Here is a 20,572-nt window from a genome sequence, read left to right as displayed (position 1 = left end):
CCCTACTATTGTGCTAATTGGGGCCAGGAGCTGCACTGCTAAATCTCCTCTAAGGGAGGAGACTCAGGGGGTAATTCAGACTTGATCGCAGCAGCAAATTTGTTAGCAGTTGGGCAAAACCATGGCCCTCATCTCGCTAGCTGCTTTTAGCAGCATTGCAAACGCTAGGCCGCCGCCCTCTGGGAGTGTATCTTAGCTTAGCAGAATAGCGAACGAAAGATTAGCAGAATTGCTACTAAATAATTCTTTGCAGTTTCTGAGTAGCTCCAGACCTACTCACAGATTGCGATCACCTCGGTCTGTTTAGTTCCTGGTTTGACGTCACAAACACGACCTGTGTTCGGCCAGCCACTCCCCCATTTCTCCAGCCACTCCTGCGTTTTTACCTGGCACGCCTGCGTTTTTTAGCACACTCTCTGAAAATGCCATGTTGTCGCCCAGAAACACCCACTTCCTGTCAATCGCACTACGATCACTCAAGCGTTGAAAAACGTCACTCGAGCTTGTGTAAATCTCCAAAGTTTTGTGTTAAATAACTAAGCGCATGCGTGCTGCGTACCATGCGCATTTTCTACCTAATCGCTCCGTTGCGAAAATCGTCAACGAGCGAACAACTCGGAATGACCACCCATGTGCACTGCAGGGAGGGCAGATGTAACATGTGCAGAGAGAGTTAGATTTGGGTGGGTTATTTAGTTTCTGTGCAGGGTAAATACTGGCTGCTTTATTTCTACACTGCAATTTAGATTTCAGTTTGAACACACCCCACCCAAATCTAACACTCTCTGCACATGTTATGTCTGCCCCACCTGCAGTGCACATGTGGGGTCATTCCGAGATGATCACTAGCTGCATTTGTTCGCAGCGCAGCGATCAGGCTAAAAAACGGCAGTTCTGCGCGAAGTACGGGCACAACGAACGGTGTCGTTTTGCACAGGGTCTAGCGATAAATTTCAGTCGCACTGTTTGCCGCAGAGTGACATGAAGTGGGCGTTTCTGGGTGGCAACTGACCGTTTTCAGGGAGTGTGTGGAAAAATGCAGGCATGCCAGGAAAAACGCAGCCGTGGCTAGGCGAACGCTGGGTGGGTTTGTGACGTCAAATCCGGAACTGAATAGTCTGAAGTGATCGCAAGCGCTGAGTAGGTTTTGAGCTACTCTGAAACGACACAAACATTTTTTGTAGCCGCTCTGCGATACAACCGTTCACACTTCTGCTAAGCTAAACTACACTCACAGTGGGCGGCGGCTTAGCGTTTGCACAGCTGCTAAAAACTGCTAGCGAGCGATCAACTCGGAATGAGGTCCATGGTTTTGCCCAACTGCTAACAAATTTGCTGCTGCGATCAACTCTGAATTACCCCCCTTGTCTGATAATTTCTTATCATTCTTTCCACCTAGTGACTGAAGGGACATTATACGGGGTCATTATTTATTTTAACTGCTTATACAGGCAGAATGTTTTATTCAGGATGAAGAAGAACATGGCTAGTCCATAACAGATATCAGGAAAGTAACACGTGGAATTGTGGGTAGGGCCGGATTAAGCCTTGGGGGGCCCAGGGCACTTAACACAGGGGGGCCCGGGTAAAGGGGGGTTTGTATATTAGATTGTGTATAATAAATTCAAACCAATGATGTATATTAGATTTAAAGTAATAGTTTAATAATGACGGAGTACTCTTGATAGCTCCATTTAAATAAGATACAACTATTTTATAAAGTTTTCTTGTAGTGAAACAAAGACAATTTAAACAATCTTAGAAAACACAAAGAAAAAATAAATCTATAATTTACTTGTCACATGCAAGAATAGCAGCCTCTGTACTACTCACACACTGGGACAGGACTCAGGAGGACTCTGTGTGTGTCTCTCTCTACACCTGAATGCATTCATTAGATAACAGGTTACACAAGACCCAGACGGGGAGGAGGAGAAGCGGGGATCCCTGGGTTACTTACAGCTCTGGTTCTGCTGCTGCACAAGAGGGAGAGCTAGAGCCATCAGTGTGCTTCGGTCAAGGGGCCCCCTGACAGTGGGGGGCCTGGGGTACAGTATCCTCTTAATCTGGCAATGATTGTGGAAACGCCCAGTTCCAGGCAGATCATATTCTGGATTAATGTTTATTTTGGGAAGATGGATGTTTAATATCGGAAGATAATGTTAGAGCAAATGCTTCTATTTATCTTCAATTTGACCATAATGTAGCAAAAAGCATATTTTCCTAGACAGAATTTTATCCCCGTGTACAGGTGGATTTCCCTCTAGGCACATGCCTAGGGGCACCAGTTCTGGGTGGCCGGACAGCAGGCCTCCCTACATCAGACCCCAGTCCTCTACCATGGGGGCGGACAATAATGTTGTGCCTAGGGGCAGCCCGACATCTAATTCTGCCCCCTGGTGTCCGCCACCACTTTGATCTCCGTTAGGCCATGCCCACAACATTTGGTGTCATGACTGGTAGATCACAAGAATAATAAGGACTCAGAAGAAATAAGGCGATTAGGAGATAAAGAAGAAAAGGGGGATGTTTTGGCTGAATTAGCGACTGAACCATTTGGCGGAATTATACAGATTTCCCAATTTTCTTAATTGGAACTAAATGCTACCACAAAGTATTACCTTGTTCATTTATAGTAACATTTTCATCCTGGTCTTGGTCCAGCGATTCGATGGTCTCCAGTAAGTATTGAAGACACTCTCTCTCTTCATCGGTGAGCTGGGAGAGGAAATCGTCATCCTGACACACACAGAAAGATCAGAGTATTAATATTCCCTGTAATAATATTACATTGGGCTGCTGTCATCATTAACCTGCCTAGCCAGAGACCCGGGGCTGTTCCGTTCAGCCGTTCTTCCTGGAGCTCCCCCGTCACATTCCCGTGGGGGTGTGTGAGTGGGAGCACCAATCACTAGAGATTGCGGCTGATGATTGGCTCACACCTCCTCTCCGCAGCCATTTAAAATTGGTAAGCAAAATGAATTGGCTGGCTTCTGATCATGTGCCAGCCATCGCGGCTCTGGGTAAGCAGAGCGTCCGCCGTAGGTAAGTACCGTAGCTTTACAGACAATGAAAAGGAACATATCTGTGTGTACGATAGGATTCTCTTCCTCTCTAACCACCTGTCCTCTTATTGCTTTGGTTTTCAGGGGTGATCCGTAGACTGACCTGTCAGTGGGGTTTAATGACCTGTCGTACCACTCAACCACTTTGGTGGAGAGTGTGACCCATTCATGGGTGTCCCCTCTGCCTATCAGTGAGACTGGGGTGCTGAATGGAACCTAAACAGGTGCTCTCAGTCGTCTGCTTATAGCGTGTCTTATAACAGTCACATCAGATGATGTTCTGCACTTCTGCCCCTGACTTTGGGTTCTAAGAGCCTGATTCAGATTTGTACACGATGATGATGTTCTCACAACTGAGCGAATTATCGGTAGATTGTGTATGTGCCGCGATCACACGGCGCACGGCCTGCAGCTGCGAGCTAGTGAGTGCTCTCACCCCACCGACTCAGATCAAGAGGTCCGAGGTACATCTGCACAAAGTGCCCACCTAGAGGCAAGTATGGAGGAAACTATGGAAATATGCCGCTCTTTCCTCCATATTTTCATTGGTTCTAATAGGCCCTACACACTGGGCGATATGAGTAAAAGATATGAACGATCTCGCTCATTAATGAACGAGATACCGCTCATATCTTTCAGTGTGGAGGCACCAGCGATGAACGATGCGCTCGTTCATCGCTGGTGCCCCGTCGCTTGTGCATGCAGGCCAATATGGACGATCTCGTCCATATTTGCCTGCACTGTTATGGAGCTGGGTGACGGGGGAAGTGAAGAAACTTCACTGCCCCCCCACCCGCCGGGTCGCCCGTTGGCTGTATCTGCCGTCGGGCAGCTCGGCGGTGGATCGCGCAGTGTGTAGGGCCCATAAGTCTTTATTGTTTTCTGGGAGTTGGTAATGAAAATACATTTAATGCTATATACAGTGGCTTGCAAAACTACTCACCCCACTAACAAGTCAACGGATTTGTCTGTTTTATAAATGACACCGATGGTATTTTATTTTGTAGACTCTTAAAGTAAATTTCCTACTCAGAATTTGTCCCACAGACAGCGACATCCTGAATAGTGTCACCAGACTGGTGGCGGAATTCTGACCGAGAATCTACCGGGCCGCCAGAGAGGTGAGTCACCGGGTAAGGGGGGGTTAGGTTTAGGCCACGGGGGGAGGGTAAGGTTTAGGCTGTGGGGAGGAGGGGTTAGGTTTAGACACCACCGGAGAGGGTTAGGGTTAGGCTGCAGGAGTGGATGGGTTGGGCATAGGCTGCTAGAAGGGAGAGTTAGAGTTAGGGTAGGGCCACACATAGCGGCCAAGCGGGTCCCGATCAGGCGCCCACACATGTGCGGCAGTCCCGGCACCGCCAGATCCAACCGCAGCATGCTGCAGTTGGGCTGGACGGCAGGACGAAAGGATTTCAGTGTGAACACATGCATTATATGTATGTGTTCACACAGTGCGGCTGTGCCACACTGTGTTCTATGAAATCCCGGGTGTCACCGGCCGGATCCTGTTATGCGGCATCCCGCAGAACAAGATCCGTGTGAACATAAAACCCCCCTCCCGGCCAATCGAGTCCCTTTCAGCGGGACCCGCTTGGCCGCTATGTGTAGCCCTAGCCTTGGGGGGCCAGTGGAGGAAGGTAAGTATACTTACCTTCCCCTGTCAGGATTCTAATCATCGGATGCCGCGGTTGGTATTCTCACCGCCGGCATTTCAATTGCTCTATGTTTTTTTATGTCATGTTGCATTCAAGTCATTTGTGCCAGATGAATAGATAAACGATTGTTACCTCTAGATTGCTCTCGTCATCCGGAGCGTCTGCTTTCTCCTCTGTACCATCCATCCTGCGCTCCCAAGTGAAGATCTCACAAAGACCTTGTTATTAGCAGGACGGCTCTGTATTCTCCTGTGTAGTCCTGTGCTGCCAGCAGCACCTGCAGAACACATAACGCGCTCACATTAATAAGACAGGTATTGTCTGGACTGCAGCAGAGGACAATGGCAGAGTCAGGTAGCCTTTATTGCTGTTTTGTTTCACAACAACAACTGTGTTTACACTAGTAGTGCCGTCACGTGCCGCGCTCTCCACGCACATGAAGACAACGCCAACCTGTAACTTTGTCAGGTCTCCTGTGTGTGTCATGTGTTGTCTAATTTCAGGCTGGTCCTTTTTCCTGATTTCTATGGCATCAGCAGTGTACACGCAACTGCACAAACTACACATACGCACAAATGCTATTGTTATCAAATTACACATACGCACAAATGCTATTGTTATCTGGCAGATGGTCTGGTCTGAATAGGGACATTCTAGCCAACCCCTTTGGATGCTGTTGAGCCAATTCCCCTTTTCAAAAATAAATACATGGACTTGTTCTTGTTAAACAGTATCTGCTACTTCTGGGTGGACGGATCATAATTTGCCCATTCCAAGCGATAAGCAACTCCTCCTATTCAGGAGATCCCACTCCTGGGACATGCCACTTACGTGTAGTTCTTTCAGTCCTTACATTCATGATGTCAACATGGTCGTAATGTCACGTTCATCAAGTCGACACTGATGAAATGTTGACATGATTAGAATGTTGACAAAATGTTCCTGGTGGTCCTGTGGTGACTTACCCAGTACGGTGCGTCCGGTGGCTCCAGTGGGGTCTTCCAGGACCGGTAGACAGCTGACGGTGGCTACCAGATGTTTCTGTAACAGATCCGGCGGTGAGCAATGATTACCCTTAACCCTACCCTAGTGCATAACCATGATCTCCCCTCATGCAACCTGATCCTAACCCTTTCCCCCCACAGCCTAACTCTCTCCCAAGTGCATAACCCTACTCTCCCCTTCCCTTCATTCCGCAAGTTAACCCTCCTGTCCCACAGCCTAATCCTAACCCTCCTGTCCCACAGCCTAATCCTAACCCTCCTGTCCCGCAGCCTAATCCTAACCCTCCTGTCCCACAGCCTAATCCTAACCCTCCTGTTCTGCAGCCTAATCCTAACCCTCCTGTTCTGCAGCCTAACGCTAACCCTCCTGCCCTGTAGCCTAACGCTAACCCTGCTGTCCCGCAGCCTAATCCTAACCCTCCTGTCCCACAGCCTAATCCTAACCCTCCTATTCTGCAGCCTAATTCTAACCCTCCTGCCCTGTAGCCTAACCCTAACCCTGCTGTCTCGCAGCCTAATCCTAACCCTCCTGTCCCGCAGCCTAATCCTTACCCTCCTGTCCCGCAGCCTAATCCTTACCCTCCTGTCCCGCAGCCTAATCCTTACCCTCCTGTCCCGCAGCCTAATCCTAACCCTCCTGTCCCGCAGCCTAATCCTAACCCTCCTGTCCCGCAGCCTAATCCTGACCCTCCTGTCCCACAGCCTAATCCTAACCCTCCTGCCCCGCAGCCTAATCCTAACCCTCCTGCCCTGCAGCCTAATTCTAACCCTGCTGTTCTGCAGCCTAATTCTAACCCTCCTGCCCTGTAGCCTAACCCTAACCCTGCTGTCCCGCAGCCTAATCCTAACCCTCCTGTCCCGCAGCCTAATCCTAACCCTGCTGCCCCGCAGCCTAATCATAACCCTGCTGTCCCGCAGCCTAATCATAACCCTGCTGTCCCGCAGCCTAATCCTAACCCTGCTGTCCCGCAGCCTAATCCTACCCCTCCTGTCCTGCAACCTAATCCTAACCCTCCTGTCCTACAGCCTAATCCTAACCCTCCTGTCCCGCAGCCTAATTCTAACCCTCCTGCCCTGTAGCCTAATCCTAACCCTGCTGTCCCGCAGCCTAATCCTACCCCTCCTGTCCCGCAACCTAATCCTAACCCTCCTGTCCTACAGCCTAATCCTAACCCTCCTGTCCCGCAACCTAATTCTAACCCTCCTGTCCCACAGCCTAATCCTAACCCTCCTGTCCTACAGCCTAATCCTAACCCTCCTGTCCTGCAACCTAATTCTAACCCTCCTGTCCCACAGCCTAATCCTAACCCTCCTGTCCTACAGCCTAATCCTAACCCTCCTGTCCTGCAACCTAACCTTAACCCTCACTTCTTGCAGCCTAACCCTAACCACCTGTCCTGCAGCCTAATCCTAACCCTCCTGTCCCGCAACCTAATTCTAACCCTCCTGTCCCACAGCCTAATCCTAACCCTCCTGTCCTACAGCCTAATCCTAACCCTCCTGTCCTGCAACCTAACCTTAACCCTCACTTCTTGCAGCCTAACCCTAACCACCTGTCCTGCAGCCTAATCCTAACCCGTCTGTCCTGCAGCCTAACCCTATCCCTCCTGTCCCGCAGCTTAATCCTAACCCTCCTGTCCCACAGCCTAATCCTAACCCTCCTGTCCCACAGCCTAATCCTAACCCTGCTGTCCCACGGTTTAATCTTAACCCTTATGCCCCGCAGCCTAATCCTAACCCTCCTGTCCTGCAGCTTAATCCTGACCCTCCTGTCCTGCAGCCTAATCCTGACCCTCCTGTCCTGCAGCCTAACCCTAACAGTCGGCATTCTGAGAACCTTTCAGATGTCACCATTGACACAGTGTTGACATATCTGTAGACATTGTGGTGTCAACATTATGATTGTGGACAATGTGTTGACATACTGACTGCATCCCCTGTAGGTATCCAGCTACAGAAAAACATATTCACCATCTTTAGGGCTCCTCACTGCGGGACAGGCTGTTCTTCTTGTCAGCACAAAACAACCAAGAGTCAGGGCATACTTTGAAAACTCAATGCACACATCATTACCTCCAAGTACTGCTATGTAATCTTATTATCTTGGGTAGAAGTGGGTTATTTACATTTATTCCCCTGATAACAGAAAGCAAGAGATACTAGTGTGTAAATCAGAGCCCTTAATGGTGACCTAAGAAATATGTACAAATTTACTCAAGGTCGACACCATAGTAGTACAATGAATATAATACATAATGGAGGACTCTGGACCTGATTCATACTCCGATACCGTCAGCTTCACTCACTTCCGCTTTATCCTGTTTAACAGAGAGCTAGCAAAAGATTTTACCACATTGGGCCTGGTTTCCACAGCAAACGGCAAAATGTTATTGGTTAGCTCTGGTCTCCCAGCACACCTTTCTGTGAGGCCCCACCCCTATTTCAGAGGCGCGCACGAGGGAGACACTACTGGCTGCACCAGGCGTCACTGACACCAGTGCCGCTACTTCAGAGGCTCACAAACTTACTACCTTATGCTAATGCCATTATCCGTCTGTCTGTGAGAGAACCCATGTGACTTCATGTACATACATGTGTCAGGCACAGTGGCGTAACTAGAAATGTTTCCCCCAAGCCAAAAAACTCTGCCCCCCCCCCCCCCATAATTGACACTAGAAAAAAATTGCGTGCGCCAAATGGGGTGTGGCTTCATTAAAATGGGTGTGGCTTTGCTGGAAGGGGATTGGCGTTGCAGGAAAAGACTACCTTATACCCCAGTTTTGCAACCTGCATGCCGATACATTGGCGACCACAGGAAAAAAAAATAGTTCTGATTCATGCCCCTTACATTATTTGTCATTATTCCTCCTTATAGTAATGCCCAGCATACATTATGCCACACACTGCAATGGCCCTTAGACATTATGCCACACACCGTAATGCCTGTGACACACATGCCACACACCGCAATGCCAGTTATAAATTATGCCACACACTGCAGTGTCCCTGAGACATTATACCACACACCATAATGCCTGTGACACATTATGCAACACACCGCAATGCCTGTTATACATTATACCACTCACTGCAATGCCCCTAAGACATTATGCCACACACTGCCATGGCCCTTAGACATTATGCCACACACCGCAATGCCTGTGACACATTATGCCACACACCGCAATGCCTGTTATACATTATACCACACATTGCAATGCCCCTAAGACATTATGCCACACACTGCAATACCTGTGACACATTATGCCACACACCGCAATGCCCGTTATACATCATACCACACACCGCAATGCCCGTAATAAATTATACCACACACTGCAATGCCCCTAAGACATTATGCCACACACTGCAGTGTCCCTGAGACATTATACCACACACCATAATGCCTGTGACACATTATGCCACACACTGTAATGCCTGTGACACATTATGCCACGCATCACAATGCCTATTATACATTATGCTATTCACTACAATGCCCCTTAGATATTATACCACATACAATGCTTGTGATACAGTATACCACACTCCGTCATGCCTGTGACACATTATGACACACACCGCAATGCCCATTATACCACACACTGCAATGCCCCTGATACATTATACCACATAGTACAATGCCCCTGAGATATTATACCACATACAATGCCCGTGATACAGTATACCACACGCTGTCATGTCTGTGACACATTATGCCACATACCGCAATGCCCGTTATACATTATACCACACACTGCAATGCCCCTGATACATTATACCACATACTACAATGCCCCTGAGATATTATACCACATACAATGCCCGTGATACAGTATACCACACACCGCAATGCCTGTGACACATTATGCCACACACCGTCATGCCTGTGACACATTATGCCACACACCGTCATGCCTGTGACACATTATGCCACACACCACAATGTCCGTGATACATTATGACACACACCACAATGCCCATTACACATTAAGCCCTACAGTAACTAAGGCTTCTAATTACTTTTAAATTACCTGATCGTTGCCAGGGGTTTCATGATCTTGGTTTCATGCACGGTGCCAAGGGATTTCATGCTCAGGGTGTCATGCTTGTTGCCAGGGGTTTCATGCTCAGGGTGTCATGCTTGTTGCCAGGGGTTTCATGCTCAGGGTGTCATGCTTGTTGCCAGGGATTTCATGCTCAGGGTGTCATGCTTGTTGCCAGGGGTTTCATGCGCTGGGTGTTATGCTCGTTTCCAGGGTTTCATGCGCTGGTTGTCATGCTCGTTGCCAGAGGTTTCATGCGCTGGGTATCATGCTCGTTGCCAGGGTTTCATGCGCTGGGTGTCAAGCTCGTTGCCAGGGGGTAATGCTTGTTGCCAGGGATTTCATGCACTGGGTGTCATGCTCGTTGCCAGAGGTTTCATGCGCTGGGTGTCAAGCTCATGGCCAGGCTTGTTGCAGGGATTTTATGCACTGGGTGTCATGCTTGTTAGTTGTTGCTATGGAGTAATGCTGCCCAACCCGCCCCCCTGCTGTTCAGTGAGTCGCGGGCAATGCTGCCCGATCCCCCCTTCTGGCTGAATGTTGCAGTGAGCCGCGGGTACCGCTGCCCGATCCCCCTGTTGCTGCCGCCGCGCCAGAGTAGCAAGGTGGCAGGGTGCCACAGCCACGGCCAGCGCTATGCACTCCCGCGGGTCCCGGCACTTCCTAGATGCTACAGGTCAAGTATTACCTCTAGCATGTCTCCTCCATGGCGGCGGCCATTTTGGAAGGGACATTTAGCAGATTGCACCTCCAAGCCTCCGCGGTGGCTGCGGGGGTGGTAGTTACACCACTGGCCAGGCCGCAGCGAACGCTATTAGTATCACCACTTGCTGTTTGCAACAGATCTGTCTGAAACAGGCCTCCCATCCCTGTCCCATCCCACGCATCAATGTCCGCCTGATTTGTACAGAGGCCCTTTCCCAATTCGGACGCTTCGTGCTACAGACATGCACTGACCGCATTTGCTGTTCTGGTCGCAGGCGCATTCTGCAGGAAACCTTGAGAGGCATCTGCTTTTGCACCAAGTCACAGTCAGGCTCTTATTCCGATTAATGTTGTGAATACCTTTACTGTGTTTGTGACTGAGCGAGACAATATAATAATAATAATTCTTTCTCCAACAGGACTCAAGGCGCTTAACAGACATCAGAAACAATGTACATAATACAGAGGATTTAAGTAATACAGCAATAGACAAGCCACACAGACAAAAGAAAACCTTGAGCGCACAGAAAGCACAATGCAGGGTTGGTGTAGGCATTTTGGGTAATAACTTCCAAGGCTTGTGTATTCCACCCTCACAAGGTACCAGGCGCGGCAGCCATCTTGGACACACAGCGTAGGATTACCCAGGGTGGAATAGTCTACCCCTAGAAGAGAATACAAAATGGGGGTGATTTCAGAGTCCTAAAGTTCAGAGTAGAGTTCCAACAAAACCACCAAACCTATGTATTTTTCATGCCATCCACAAGCGTACCAGATGAGGCAGCCATGTTGGGCGAGCTTCGAAGGTTACACTTAGGTGTAGAGCGTCTAATTCAGACCTGGTCGCTGCTGCAGCAGCATACGCAGGCTGAAGACAAGTGAAGATGTCCGCACGTACAGTATCCGTACTGCGCGTGCACACACAGTGAGATGCGACGGCCGCGGGGCGGCAGGCGTCGTTGCTGGTGCGGGTCGCGGTGGCTGTGTGACGTCACATGCAGCCGCTGCGGCCAAAAACATGGCAGGTAGCCGTCTGCCTTCGAAGCTAAACTGCGTAGGCAGGGAGCTACTCGGCAGGTGCGAAAGCATCGCCCCCGTGCAATGCTTTCACATGCCTGGGGGGGGGGGGCAGGACCCAGAAAGTGGGGCGGACTTGCCCTGTGCTGGGCGTTTCCCCGCATGTCAAAGACTTTGATCGTAGATGTGCGTTCCCCATAGCAACCAATCACATTCTAGCTATTATCTTCTAGAAGGTGCTAAATAAATGATAAGTAGAATCCGGTTTTCCACTTCCGTAAACCCGCACTTTAGTACTAAATATACTCTATTCTAAATCTGTAGCTTATTATAAACCTAACCTTGTCTCATTCTACCACTCTTACGTCTCCTTCAGTTATTATTGCATACACAAACCAACCGCGCTAAGGGTTAAGCGTCCAAATTAGGCCTGAACAGTATGCATTAAAGTAAAATACAATAGTTATCAATGTAACTGTGCAGTATTTGGAAGCTGGTCCTAATCTTTGTCTACACGTATAGCTGAGCAACCGAGTTCCACAAAGACACGTATTGTGCCAGCGATGGAACAATGGCGCACAGTGCCAAATGCCAAGAGCAGACACCGGAGAGCCGCGCAAGTGGTTCATTCACAGGTGACTTCCAGACAGTAGCTCAGAGAGAGCGCAAAGAGAGAATAAAGGGGAATGCAGAAGTAATTTCCCAGGGCCGGAGAACTGATACTGCAAACAGTGGGTTATTTAGCAGCCAATCTCCGCAATGTACTCTTGGCTGACCTTTACAAGGCACTTAATGGTCCTCTCTTCCCAGGGAACCCGATGCATCATATCTGTATCCAAGCTCACACAGCCAAGGAGGAAGAGAGGGAACAATGGTTCTTTGCACTCAATACCATGGTAACTAGTCACATGGCATTAGCAGTATAATGGCTAGGAACGTATAATGCATCTTATTCCAGAATTCACTTCTATCAAACAACAGAGATACACATCTCTAGAGACATTTTTTAAAGCCAATATAAATGCACAGTATCGCATGTACTGTAACATATAATAAAGCTATTTATGACGTTTTTTATAGTTTTACATTCTTTTCTTGTGTTTATGGAGATGTCAGCATACCTCCCAACATGACCCTCTCCAGGAGGGACACAGTGCTCTGCTCCTGGACTTTTCCCTGTCTTTATGATTGCCGGCACCTGTGTTGAACAGGTTAATGGATAAGAAAGGTGTTTCACCACAGGTGATGGCAATCACAAATTAAGAGGGACGTCCAGGAGCAGAGCATTCTGTCCCTCCTGGAGAGGGTCATGTTGGGAGGGGTGGTCTTCAGTATGCCGGCTGACGGGATCCCGGCGCACAGTATACCGGCGCCGGGATCCCGACAGCCAGCATACCGACACTTATTCTCCCTCGTGGGGGTCCACGACCCCCCTGGAGGGAGAATAAAATAGTGTGGCGCGCATAGCGCGGCGAGCGCAGCGAGCCCGCAAGGGGCTCATTTGCGCTCGCCACACTGTCGGTAAGCCGGCGGTCGGGCTCCCGGCGCCGGTATGCTGGTCGCCGGGAGCCCGACCGCCGGCATATCGTAGTGAACCCGTTGGGAGGTATGTGTCTGCGTTTTTTTTTCTACATATTAAAAATTTGCTTACAGCAATTCCCGCAATCGTGGCCCCGCCCACACTGCGCAATTCCGCAGACTCCATTTCCATGCTGCTGGGAGTGGCACCTCAATGATTTCATTAGCTACCAATTATGGCATTAGGTTCCCGTGTGGATGTGTGCAGGGGTGCTGAGAGGAGGGGGACAGGGTGCTTATTACCTGGGCCCAGGCTTGTAGGAGGGGCATGGCGGGGGCCAGGGTCTGTCACCCCCTCCCCCCCCTCCCAACACACTTCATACCCCTCTTCCTAGCCCAGGTAGTCTGCTATTTCCCTTCATGATGTATGTGTTGGGGAGGGGAGAGTGATCGCACTGATCATTTCCTCCCTCCTCCCCTGCTGGGTCTGTCACCCTCCATCATTTTTCTGTTAGAGGGGACTGGCCATGCTGCACAATGAGGCCTCCCACAAGTACCCGGGCCCAGTCCCGCTCTCTGCAGCCCTGGATGTGGGAGGGCAACCTACTCACCCAGGCGTGTAGGAATACATTCTGGGAGAATAGGTAGGTATGCTCTAATTTACAGGGTATTCCCAGGTTCTTAATATTGTAAATGTCCCTATTTTTCAATATTGACCAACGGCACATTAAGGGTCTGAATCTGCGTCAGACGGATCACTGTGCACGTATGATGAGTTTTTGCATATAGCGCAGATGTGAATATACCAAATTTTACGTATCTCTGTCCTGTTCTTGGCCAGGTCTGTCTTACTGTAAAGCTGGGCGTATCGGGGTGTGAACTGGGACGGCGACAGTGCACGCAACTACCTTGACCTTTGAGAGTGGCCTGGGCATTTACCTTTAGCTCTGCGCAGTTCTGAGTGGTGCCTATGGGGAAGGGAAGCTCGGGGCAGCTGCAAGTGCACCAATCAATGGGCGGCGCAGCTTTCCGCTTGCAGACGCACGGCATCTCGCTTTCGCATAACGCTAATCTGGCTTCCTTGGATGTCCGATCTGTAAATGAGTAACATTCCTCTTTTTGTGTATGCTGAATGCACTGCTTACCTTGTGTGTCTTATATCTTCAGCATTATCATTTGTGTTCCAGTATTTACAGTGCAAAGAGACATGATGGGGATGCAATGCACCAAGCTCCTCTGAGATGGAATGGGATTGTTGGGTCGACCCTATTTAGATCAACACTCCTTAGGTTGACCATTATTGGTCGACATGCACTAGGTCGACACCCGTAAAAGGTCAACAAGGTCATCGGGTTGACATGGAAAAAGGTCGACATGAGGTTTTTTTGGTGTCGTTTTCTAAGTAAAGTGACCGTCAGAGGTTAAAGTGAGCCAGTTCCATTTGGAGACATAACTACTGCGGGCACACCAACTAGGGGCATATCTACAGAGGGTATAACTACAGGGGGCATATCTACTGGGGGCAATACTAATGAGAACATTGCATAAGGGGCATCACTCCTGGGGACATAAGGGGCACTACTACTGGGGGCACTGAATAAGGGGCACCAATACTATGGGCTCTACATAAGGGGCACTACTACTGTGGGCACTACCACTACAGTGGGTATTACATAAGGGGCACTACTGCCGTGGGCATTATGTGTATTAGGGGTGCTACTACTGTGGGCATTATGTGTATAAGGGGTGCTACTACTGTGGGCATTATGTGTAATTTTAGTCAAATCATCATTATGAAATTTTAGTCAAATCATCATGCATAGGACACCACAAATAGGTTGAACTCGATGGACAATTGTCTTTTTTCAACCTCAGATACTATGTTACTATGTTACTATGTGTATTATGGGGTGCTACTACTGTGGGCATTATGTGTATTAGGGGTGCTACTACTGTGGGCATTATGTGTATTAGGGGTGCTACTGCTGTGGGCATTATGTGTATAAAGGGGCGCTACTGCTGTGGGCATTATGTGTATTATGGGGTGCTACTACTGTGGGCATTATGTGTATTAGGGGTGCTACTACCGTGGGCTTTGTGTATAAGGGGCACTAATGTGTGTCATAACATGAAGAAGGGACACTACTATGTGGTGTAATGTGAACAATATTGTGCTACTCTGCGGCATAATTTGAATTGAGGATACTATCGGGTGACACGCCCCCTTTTTCGAGGTCACGCCCTTTTATTGCTGCGCGCAAAATTCCTTTATTTCACAAGCATTGAGTTCCACCACCTCTCTAGGACCACCTTAAGCACTGGTGACCGGGAACCCCAATTAGTGCACTGTGTCCCCTCGCATGGTGAGCGAGACCACGTGGAGCAAATGTGCCTCCATGCACCAGGTTAGCTATTAAACGTTCCGGGGCCTTCAGCTAAGCCAGACGGACAAATTGCCACAGAGAGACCATTAACAGCGCAAGCAGACAAACTATTGTGAGCTGTTATATACCTAAGCAGGCTTCCAGACACAAATAACATAAAGCATACACTGACACAAACATGACACAATACTACATAATAAAACTAGAATACAATGTGGACAGGTTTGGAGTTTCACGGTCATGCCCTGCGGCTGTACATGGGAGACAGCAAGTCTGCAAGCAAGGACGTAATAAAGAAGCAAATAGAGTAAGTATAAAAGTAAACAATAGGGAGGGGAAAGTACAACCTCACGTCCTTGGTTCTTACTTAGCCTGCAGCACATATACCTCGGAAATGTTTGAGGGATGCAACAGTATGGTAAAAATACCAGTCAAACCTTTTCAAAAATTAAAACTAAACTACCCAAACAACGTTGATCCAAAGGAGCGCATTAAAAGCATGCAACAGTGAGGTCTATTCATGAAGCAGTGAAAAGTGTGGAGAAGTGAGCCAGTGGAGAATTTGCCCATGGCAACCAATCAGCATTGAAGTAACATTTATAATTTGCATACTATACAATTGTACGGAGCAGCTGATTGGGTGCCATGGGCAACTAACCACAGGCTCACTTCTCCACTCTTTTCACTGCTTCATGAATAGACCCCATGGTAAGGATTAGCGTGATATATAAATGTACCAAGCGAAGCAAAATACATGTTTGGGGCTGCTTAGTATAAATGAACACTCTGGCGTCCTTTATGTAGCCCCGTCGCTATGTAATGGGAGAGCCTGGTTTAGCCTGATTCCTGACATTATAATAGTCATGAGTGGGAGGGGACAACAGCATACTTACCAATCCTGATCCACCGACCTCGAAGGAGGCAAAGTTTCACCCAATAGTGGTCATTTCAGGATAGTTTGGGTGGAGTTTTGGCAGACTGGGGCGTGGTTTGGATGGATTGGGGCATTGCTGGTTTGGTCACAATCTTGACTACTGGTGGAGATGTATCAAGCCTTGGAGAGTGAGAAGTAGCCCAAAGTAGCCAATCCGCTTCCGTCATTTATTTATTTATTAACAGTTTCTTATATAGCGCAGCAAATTCCATTGCACTTTACAATCGGAATTTATCTAGCACAGTATTAGAAATTACACTTAGAAACTCTCTCCAAGGTTTGATACATCTCCCCCATTATGAGGTATTTATTACCCGTTATATATATAGCGCACACATATTCCGCAGCACTTTACAGAGAATATTTGGCCATTCACATCAGTCTCTGCTCCAGTGGAGCTTACAATCTATATCCCCTACCACACCACGCTAGTGTTAATTTTTTTGGGAGCCAATTGACCTACTGTACCAGTATATTTTTGGATTGTGGGAGAAAACCGGAGTACCCGGAGGAAACCCACGCAAGCATGGGAAGAATATACAAACTCCACACAGTTAGGGCCATGGTGGGAATGGAACCCATGACCTCAGTACTGTGAGGCAGCAATGCTAACCATTACACCATCCATGCGCAACAGGATTGGCCTTATTATAGGTGGCAATTGTAATGTGTGTGTACAACATTGCTTGTACAGCGCCCAGTAATGAGCTTCTTTGCGTCATGTAACATGGAAGTGAAAAAGGGGGCCACTGAAAGAGGAAAATGGTGGCGCGCCTTGCAAGGAACGACCCCTAATAATGTGCTTCCTCCACCCCTTAATCGCATGCTGCAAATTTACATCTCATTTCTGCAATTCAAGGTGGATTAGGGACTGTTCTGCGTGCTTCACCCAATTCCTGCAAACATCTGCTCCCCTGAGTGCGTTACTATTAACTGATCACTTTGCCAGATGTCTGTACACAGATGTGTGCGTATGACCCATCTTTCTGACGTGCGCACACTCAGTGGAACGGGGAGGCCAGACTAATGTGGAAAAGAGAAAGTTTAAAAGAGATAAAATATAGGAACATTTTTTTTTAAAGTATTCATTAAAGTCTAGTCAAAGAAAAAATTATAAGGATTTAAGGGGGACATTTACTAAGCAGTGATAAGAGTGGAGAAGTGAGCCAGTGGAGAAGTTGCCCATGGCAACCAATCAGCACTGAAGTAACATCTGTAATTTTCATACTATAAAATTATACAGAGCTGCCGTTTGGTTGATGGGGAAATATCTCCACTGGCTCACTTCTCCGCTCTTATCACTGCTTAGTAAATGTCCCCCTGAATCTGTTACAACAGAACAGGCACTGCCACGGTACTTGTTAAAGTCAGCACCCTTGGATGTACAGGGCGATATGCAGGGCCTGATCAACCAACTGGTCAGGCTGCAACCTTGAGCGTTGGGTCCTAGGGGGGCGCAGCGGGTTCGTCAGACGTCGCGTGCGTCATGACGCACGCGCCGCACCCGCCCGCGCTGCCAGAGCCGCTGCAGCCGTTAAAGAAAAGAGTACAACGGCCCTGCCCAAGAAGAGGATCATCGCCTCCCCATCCAGCGCCGCAGCCTGTGGTTCAACTCTGACCAGTTGCGGACTGTCACTGTGGAGGCCATCTGTTGTTAAACACAAGCAGGATGTCTGCAGGAGAGGAGACGGCATCCATGTGTGCTAGAGGGGAGTTTAAGAAAGCGCTGGGACATCCAGGAAGAGGTAGCAGAGAGACAGTTGGAGATTCGAGTGAGCAGAGCAGGGGAGAGGTCCGGAGAGGAAAGATAGATTTGAGTGTCATCATCATAGAGATGATTTTGGAAATCAAAAGAGCTAATGAGCTCACCTAGTGAGGATGTATAGAGAGAGAAGAGGACCAAGGACAGAGCCTTGGGGTACACCTACAGTTAGTGGAAGTGAGGGGGAGGTGGAGTCATGAGAGGAGACAGAGAATGAATAGTCAGAGAGGTAGGACGACAGCCAAGAGAGGGCAGTGCCACGCAGACCAATTGAGTGAAGGATTTGCAGAAGGAGAGGGTGGTCCACAGTGTCAAAAGCAGCTCAAGTGGTGGACCTTAGATACACTGTTTTGAAAATCCACACCTTTTCCTTGTTCCACCTTACGCCTGTGATGTCACTGATAGAAGTTATTGATATGCTAACTACAAGATCATCTCAAATACGCGTCTGCCGGAAGTTTTGTAGCCATAAAGTCTGGTAGCTGCAAGCCTTACTCCTTACATCACCTTACTAATGGACAAGAATAATACCCTTAGATACCAATATACCCTTGTATATACAAGAACAGTAATTTATGGCAGTAGGGAAATGAGGTTATGAGATGGAAGATTTGGTGAATCTGTGGCAAGCATATGGCTAAGCTGGCTCGCTCTGATACTATACTGTATGTGTCTTTTGAAGTGCTAAAAAACTATTATCTAGCGTATCCAAATTCTGCAGTGCCTTACATAGAATAATTCAGTCCCTTCCCCGTGGAATTTACAATCTATGGAGGAGAAGTATCAAGCCTTGGAGAGAAATAAAGTGTTTAGAGATAAAGTAGCATATGTCGTTTTTCTAACAGCCTGTAAAATGACAGCTAGGAGCTGATTGGTTGGTACTGTATCTCTCTCCAAGGCGTAATACATCTCCCCCTGTATTCCCTATCACAGACCCTTCAACATGACCCCTTCCATCAGATACACTATGCTCTGCTCCTGGACTTCCTTCTTAATTGATAATTGCCGTCACCTGTGTTGAAACAACTTCCTCATCAATTAACCAATTCAACACAGGTGACGGCAATCATACATGAAGAGGGAAGTCCAGGAGCAAAGCATTTTGTACCTGATGGAAGGGGTCGTGTTGGAGGGTCACACAGATACACACATATGTTCATTTGGCCATTATTCATATAGGTAGACTGGGCACAAGCATAAATTAGCCTAGCACTTTTGCAAGTAAACCTAAGAGACCCAAGAATTCATCACAAATGATAGTCTAGCACAGTGGTTCTCAAACTGTATGCCGTGGCTCCCTGGGGTGTCTCAGGACACTTGCAGGGGTGCCCTGGGTTGGTGGTCCAGGATCAATTCAAATTATTTATGGTTAATGTAATAGACAAAACCAGCGCTGGTGGCTGTCAATCATAACATGTGGACAAACAGAAGTAAATCCTGTCCCATACCTTCCAACACGACTCTCTCCAGGAGGGACAAAATGCTCTGCTCTGCTCCTGGACTTTTCTCTTAATTTGTGATTGCCGGCATCTGTTTTGAACAGGTTAATGCAGTGGTTCTCAAACCCGGTCCTCAGAACCCCACACAGTGCATGTTTTGCAGGTAACCCAGCAGGTGCACAGGTGTATTAATTACTCACTGACACATTTTAAAAGGTCCACAGGTGGAGCTAATTATTTCACTTGCGATTCTGTGAGGAGACCTGCAAAACATGCACTGTGTGGGGTCCCGAGGACCGCGTTTGAGAACCTGTGAGTTAATGGATAAGAAAGGTGTTTCAGCACAGGTGATGGCAATCATACATTATGAGGGAAGTCTAAGAGTAGAGCATTGTGTCCCTCCTGGAGAGGGCTATGTTGGGAGGTATGCTGTCCCTCACCACATAACTGAAACTATGACATATAAACACTATTTACTTAATTTAATATTTTTTATTCGGAATTTCTCAATAAGAAACTTTTTGCCTAGGGGTGTGCCGTGAATTCTTATACTCTAGGGCGACATGACTCAAAAACGTTTGAGACCCACTGGTCTATCTAGGGTATATTAAATAGCAATGCCTAGGGCAGAGGTTCTCAAATGTGGTCCTCAATGAACACCAACAGTCCATGTTTAGTATCGATGGATCAGCACAGACGGTTAAATCAAATTGACTGAGGTGCTAATTACGTCACTTATGGCCAAGCATGGATATACTTAAAACCTGGCCCGTTGGGGTGCCTTGAGCAACGCATTTGAGAACCTCCAGCCTAGGGAAACATACATTATAAATGTGACCCTGGGTACCACATTATAATAGTCCAAGGGTCTATTAGAGAGAGTGACCACAAACAGGCTCTATTGATCCAAGTATAAATTCCAGACATATGATTTGGGTTCATGCTTAAATAATGGAAAACTTATCCATTGTCTGTCTTTATCTACTCTACACCAGTAGCTCTCAACTCCTGCCCTCAAGTACCCCCAGCACTGCAGGTCACGT

The 20,572-nt window shown here is 48.0% G+C and overlaps 2 protein-coding genes across 6 annotated transcripts in view; one reads left to right on the top strand and one right to left on the bottom strand.

Moving 5' to 3' along the window:
- LOC134958463 (uncharacterized) overlaps window positions 1-20,572 on the bottom strand; it is a 69,664-nt gene that overhangs the window by 8,659 nt on the left and 40,433 nt on the right. For 3 of the 5 annotated variants that reach the window (XM_063941091.1, XM_063941089.1, XM_063941088.1), the window contains 2 exons: window positions 4,853-4,997; window positions 2,622-2,739 (listed from right to left, as the gene is read on the bottom strand). In XM_063941091.1, the coding sequence (XP_063797161.1) occupies window positions 2,622-2,739; window positions 4,853-4,906 (172 nt within the window). In that variant the 5' untranslated portion in view covers window positions 4,907-4,997. Of the gene's footprint in view, window positions 1-2,621; window positions 2,740-4,852; window positions 4,998-5,685; window positions 5,707-19,538; window positions 19,637-20,572 lie in introns of those variants that run through there. The other 2 variants (XM_063941090.1, XM_063941092.1) reach the window with 2 other exon arrangements.
- Window positions 19,820-20,572, top strand: part of LOC134958461 (uncharacterized) — an 88,941-nt gene continuing 88,188 nt past the window's right edge. The window contains exon 1 of the mRNA XM_063941087.1: window positions 19,820-19,841. The gene's annotated coding sequence lies outside the window, so the exon portion shown is untranslated. The remainder of the gene's footprint in view (window positions 19,842-20,572) is intronic.

Source organism: Pseudophryne corroboree, chromosome 9, assembly GCF_028390025.1.
Source record: "Pseudophryne corroboree isolate aPseCor3 chromosome 9, aPseCor3.hap2, whole genome shotgun sequence".
NCBI lineage: Eukaryota > Metazoa > Chordata > Amphibia > Anura > Myobatrachidae > Pseudophryne > Pseudophryne corroboree.
This window is presented reverse-complemented; position numbering and strand designations above follow the sequence as displayed.